This window comes from Anguilla anguilla, chromosome 18, assembly GCF_013347855.1.
Source record: "Anguilla anguilla isolate fAngAng1 chromosome 18, fAngAng1.pri, whole genome shotgun sequence".
In the NCBI taxonomy this organism is placed as follows: Eukaryota; Metazoa; Chordata; class Actinopteri; order Anguilliformes; family Anguillidae; genus Anguilla; species Anguilla anguilla.
In genome coordinates this window covers 10,068,713-10,074,712 of record NC_049218.1, presented here as the reverse complement: position 1 = coordinate 10,074,712, position 6,000 = coordinate 10,068,713, and the positions used below count along the sequence as shown (strand labels likewise).

At 52.8% G+C, this 6,000-nt stretch overlaps 1 protein-coding gene across 3 annotated transcripts in view; it reads right to left on the bottom strand.

Annotated features, from left to right (window-relative positions):
- LOC118217596 (fibulin-7) overlaps positions 1 to 6,000 on the bottom strand; it is a 24,978-nt gene continuing 18,978 nt past the window's right edge. For all 3 annotated transcript variants that reach the window (XM_035399499.1, XM_035399498.1, XM_035399497.1), the window contains 5 exons: positions 4,852 to 4,977; positions 3,936 to 4,073; positions 2,549 to 2,686; positions 1,765 to 1,903; positions 1 to 1,423 (listed from right to left, as the gene is read on the bottom strand). In XM_035399499.1, coding sequence (XP_035255390.1) covers positions 1,051 to 1,423; positions 1,765 to 1,903; positions 2,549 to 2,686; positions 3,936 to 4,073; positions 4,852 to 4,977 — 914 coding nt within the window. In that variant the 3' untranslated portion in view covers positions 1 to 1,050. The remainder of the gene's footprint in view (positions 1,424 to 1,764; positions 1,904 to 2,548; positions 2,687 to 3,935; positions 4,074 to 4,851; positions 4,978 to 6,000) is intronic.

The window sequence follows — 6,000 nt, the reverse complement described above, 5'->3', positions numbered from 1 at the left end:
TCATATAAAAAAGAACAACTATAGTGCTGGCTTTATTACAGTTATGTAGAAACATTCATGTGCAACAAGTAATAGAGATATTAATAAGGCACACCGTCAAGCGATGGGTTATGATGTCAGATACCTGATACATACTGCATCAGCAAGAGCCTCAGACTGTAGTTATGGTGCCATTACTGTTAAAATAATATCTAGTAATTTTTCTACAGTATCACTCACAAAAAATATAACAGATGTGTGTCCACAGTATTACTCTACAGTAAGCTTAACATGACATGATTTGCTCCTGCAGTTTGGTTGAATGATGAAGTAAGAAATAATAAACAAACTGACATGACAAAAGACAAGGACAACACACTTTACAGATGTACAAAAAATATTTTGATAAATAGGATCTATGGTGGTAGTTATGTGTGTGTGTTTATGTGTGGAAGGCGGGATTCAAGTTCTCGGTTCTACCAATGGCAGCGCACATCCAAGTGCAGAACCTCAGGACTCTGAGGCAACTCTAAAGCCCACACCTGAACAAATCAAAATTAGGATAAGTTTGGTTTCTTAGGAACCAAAAAATGTTTACTGTTACATTAGTTCATATACCCACTGGTTTGTTCTCAACATGCGATTTACCTGCCTTGGTCATTTTCTCCGTGCCAGTGATCTCACCTCACCGTTGTCTTGGTGATCAGCCATTCTCTCTTTTCATGGCGTTATGGGGATCAGACCAGACCGAACCAGACCCCTCTCTCTCGCTTAGACCCAGCTCTCTACCCTCTCTGATCCAGCTGACTGGACCCCTCAGAACCTGCTTCTCTCTGTTGGGCTTGAGGGAGGTCAAGACAAAAAGACCTTTCTTTCAGCCCTGAGCTGTGGGATATATGTGTGTGTGTGTGTGTGTGTACATGGGGTGAGAGGGCAAACGGGTGAGTGATTGAGGCAGTAGGAATATTCTCTCTCTCTCTCTCTCTCTCTCTCTCTCACTGTCTCTCTCTCTCTCTCTCTCTCTTTCTCTCTCTCTCTCTCTCTCTCTCTCTCTCTGGGGCGGAGCGGAACTCAGAACTCGTAAGGCGAGACCAGGATGTGCACCCGGGCCACGTGCTTGGCCTGGAAGGCGCGGTCCGAGTACTCGGACATGTCCACGTCCACGGCCACGTCCTGGGGCCCGCGCAGGGCCTGGACCAGGATCAGCTCGCCCGTCTGCCGGTCCGAGCGCTGCATGACGAACAGGCCCTTGGCGTTGCCGCCGGCGATGCCGAAGCGCAGGCTGTCGGGCCCGGCGCGGCCCGGCGCGGCCGCCGTGGCCATGCGGAACAGGGTGGCGGGCGCCTGCAGGTTGGACGGCAGGGACAGGTAGTGGAAGGAGATGGTCTTGGGCGCCAGGTGGCAGGAGCGGCTGTCCATGGGGCAGGGGTTACGCTCACACTGGCTGCAGGGGAGAGACGGACACAGAGCAGCTGAGGCTGTGCCAATAACCATGGGGGTCCCATCACCTCCTCCCTCCCACAGACATGTGAGCCGCACAGTAAGAATGGCTTACACTTCCCTACGAATGTAACCCACTATGGCCCTCTCTTTCTCTCTCTCCCCCAGTTACACTGACAGCTACAGCTACAGAATCTCACCACAGCTATTGTTTAGTGGGAACATGGCAGACACAGACATCATCCCTATAGACACATCTCTCCCCCCACCCCCCCCCCACCCCACCCCACCCCAACCCACTATTGTACTTAAACCAAGCCAATCTGATCACTGGGGTTGACTTACAAGGCTGAGGTCTTGACGTAGCTGACGTTGCCGTGGGAACGGGGACACTCCGGGTTGACGCACTGGAAGCTCCCCCCCGTGTTGATGCAGGTGGTGCCGTGGGTGCAGTTGTGCTGCTGGGACAGGCACTCGTCCACGTCTGGAACCACAAGGGGGCACCGCTGACTCGAGCGGCACAGACACCCGTGAGAGAGACAGGGGGCCTGGGGCTCCGTTTGTTTTGTGGGGGCCCCCCCCCCCCCCCCCCCGTTTTAGTTTCTCCAAAGGCCTCCCGTCCTCGACATTCCTCCAGCGGGTGAAAGCGGTGAGGTCACGCTTTCCGCTCGCCATCGGGCCGAGTGTGAGCACGTGCGGACAAAGGCCACGCCCAGGGGTGGGGGTGGAGGGGGGATAACCCAAACCTCCACGGACCTCCACCCTCTGCTCCGCCTGACCGACCGCGTTCACACTCTCACACGGCTTCACCCCACGCCCCCTTCCCTGAGCAATGACACACAGCTCTCCCCTTTGCATCCCTCCTCTCCTCTATTCTCTCATTCCCTCTTTATTTACCCTACCAGACCTCCTGCTCATGTGACCTCACGGATTCCCACAGTGCATAAATCACACCCCCCCCCCCCCCCCCCCCCCACACACACCCCACACTTCATGGTGCTTGTACAGCCCCTGGTCTAGACACATGAATGAGTCTTTGTCCCCCGCTACGCTCGATCCCCCAGCCCCCCCCCCCGCCCGGCCCCGCCGCCTGGCCCCCCCCTCCAGTCCCGGGCCGCCCGTCTCTCACCCTCACAGCTGCGGCCGTTAGGCAGGAGCTTGTAGCCCTCGGGGCAGGAGCAGTGGAAGGACCCCGGAACGTTGACGCAGGCGTGGACGCAGAGCTTGATCCCCCGGTCCTGCTTGTACACCTCACACTCGTTCACGTCTGCGGGGGGGGGGGGGGAGACGGTCAGCGCACGTGGGTGCAGCGCTCTCAGACACGCACGCGCTCACTACAGCAACACATGTCCCGACACATGGAGAGAGCTTCACAGCTGCAGTGCTGGAGAGGCCGAGGGGAGACAGAGAGAGAGTGAAACAGCCGTAGTCTGCTGTCAGGAGTACAGACAGATAAGGACAATATTCAAAAGATAGGAAAAAACAGTTGAGAAATGAAAAATATAGAGCACTGGGAGTGAGAGATGGAGTGATTTGTAGGCCAGTGAAGAGAAACAGAGCTGGAGGGAGAAATACAGATTGATCTGGAAGGCACAAATGACAGATTGTTAGAGCAAGAGAAAAAGAGAGAGAAAGAAATGATCTTTTCTCATCTGCAATGACCCCCTTGGGTCCCGGGTCATGTGTTTTATGGCTTACTGAGAATCAGGGAGCATAACATCTCTTGCAAAATATGGAAAATGTGTCAAAAACAGGGTGTTGCTGTTGCAGCTGCCCAATACTGGGTAATGCTACACTAGTCAAAACTGCCCAGGAACAGTGAACAGACATCCACACACTTACAGGACATTACCCTCCTGTTGAACCTCAGCACTACTTACTGCACACTGACTGAACTGGCCTTCATCTCATGAAGCTTTATTAGCCGCTCTGACAATTAGGAAGGTCCAGGAATATAACTTTCTTTTGATAGCAATCCGACCTACTTTGCATTTTCATGTTAACTGCTCTGTCCATTTAAAACCAAAGTCCATTTCAAGCACACTATTTTAAGGGATTCAGTGCCAGACTATCTGCACTGCCTTTACTGTGTAGGTATGTACAGGTATAGAGTGTACCTTAGCAGTGTGGTTGTGTACAGATATAAAGTGTGCCTTAGCAGTGTAGGTGTGTACAGGTATAGAGTGTACCTCAGCACAGTGTAGGTGTGTACAGGTATAGAGTGTACCTCAGTAGTGTGGGTGAGTACAGGTATAGAGTGTACCTCAGCACAGTGTAGGTGTGTACAGGTATAGAGTGTACCTCAGCACAGTGTAGGTGTGTACAGGTATAGAGTGTACCTCAGTAGTGTGGGTGAGTACAGGTATAGAGTGTACCTCAGCACAGTGTAGGTGTGTACAGGTATAGAGTGTACCTCAGCACAGTGTAGGTGTGTACAGGTATAGAGTGTACCTCAGTAGTGTGGGTGAGTACAGGTATAGAGTGTACCTTGGTGTGTTCCCAGGTGTGGGGTATACCTTGGCAGATGGTGTTGTCGGAGGTGCCGCTCATGTGGAAGCCGGCGTCGCAGCTGCAGTGCTGGGCGTGGTCCACCTTGGCGCAGCGCGGCTTGCGGCTGAAGGCCGGGTCGTTCATCACGCTCCACTCCGGCGGCGCTGCGAGAGAGAGAGAGAGAGAGAGAGCGGCAACGTAAGGGGTTAACTTTAACCCCGTATCCCAGAGGAGGGCTTGTGGCTGGACAACACCGGCCACCAAAACACACACACACACACACGCTCCTTACTGAGAACCAATTAGACAACACCGCCCACATACATTGCATTAGCTTAGATTTCAGGGATGATGATGTACACACCTGTCTGGGTTTGGTGTTGGAAGGTGGGGGGGGGGGTATGGTGTGGGGGATGATGATGCAGGTGGGGGTGTATGGTGTGGGGGATGATGATGCAGGTGGGGGGGTATGGTGTGGGGGATGATGATGCAGGTGGGGGTGTATGGTGTGTGGGATGATGATGCAGGTGGGGGGGTATGGTGTGGGGGATGATGATGCAGGTGGGGGGGTATGGTGTGGGGGATGATGATGCAGGTGGGGGGGTATGGTGTGTGTGATGATGATGCAGGTGGGGGTGTATGGTGTGTGGGATGATGATGCAGGTGGGGGGGTATGGTGTGGGGGATGATGATGCAGGTGGGGGGGTATGGTGTGGGGAATGATGATGCAGGTGGGGGGGTATGGTGTGTGTGATGATGATGCAGGTGGGGGGGTATGGTGTGGGGGATGATGATGCAGGTGGGGGGGTATGGTGTGTGGGATGATGATACAGGTGGGGGGGGGGTAAGGTGTGGGGGATGATGATGCAGGTGGGGGGGTATGGTGTGTGGGATGATGATGCAGGTGGGGGTGTATGGTGTGTGGGATGATGATGTACACACCTGTCTGGGTTTGGTGTTGGCAGTGGGACCCACTCCAGTTCTGTGGGCAGATGCACTTGTACTGGCTGAGCCCCTCCACACAGGTGCCTCCATTCTGACATGGGTTACTGGCACATTCACTAATGTCTGCAAGCAATGGACGGATCATCATGGTTAGGGGTTCCAAAACCTTTCCACCTCAAGGGCCCCTAAAACAACCCAGGTCAGACCCAAGTAGCCAGGTGAAGTGAGTACATCGTGTGATCAACTGCTCTCAATGATCAACTAAATCCAGAGTAACAATGAAAACCAGCAGAGCCTGTAACTCTCCAGGACCAGGGTTGCATACCACCCGCTGTAGTCCTATGTCACAGCTCCACCAATAAGGGGCCAGTATAATCCTACCTCACACCTCCACCAATCACTTTATAGCAGTTCACAGCCCTGTAAAGCTGGGAGATTTCACTGGGCAGCAGCAAATACCTTTTAAATAGGGATTCCAAAAAAAGGGGAGGAGGGTTGGGGGGATGGGGGTCCAGAGTGAAATATTTATCACGCGCTGCAGCATGGAATGGGGAATGTTTGCACAACATTCCAGGTGGGTTTGGATTCATTTGCCCATTGACAAGTGTTCACTTTTTTACCGCTTACATTACTGTAACAGTAAAGTGTGGCCTGTGTGTTGCCCACAGGGTACTTTCAGAAAGTGCCCTTTGATAAACCTCCAGTGCACTCTGAACTTGCGCAAGCAAAGACACTAGAAGGCATTTCACCTTCTGACCATGGAAAAAAAAAAAGGAAAACACAAACCTGGGTCCAATCAGTGTGGAATTCAAACACATCCATAAATCCCTAACCCTGACCCCAACATACTACATTACCCAGTTTATGTATTAGGTTTAATGTTAGTCCTTTAAAAAGGAAACTGCGGGCAGAATGAAGGTGATAACAAGCAGCTCTGGCGATGAGTTTAAGTGCTTCTCCACACAGCTTAAACAGAGAGATCGCTGCCTTAGGTCTGGCTGCACTGCGTAGTGCTGAGCTCGCATGCCCGCCTGAGCACTCTGTGTCTCTGTGCTATTCGGCGCATTCTCCGAGCCCTAACCTTTCAGGAGAGGAATCACGTGGGACGGGAGGTTGTGTTAGGTAGTGTTTGGCAGCCCCCTGCCC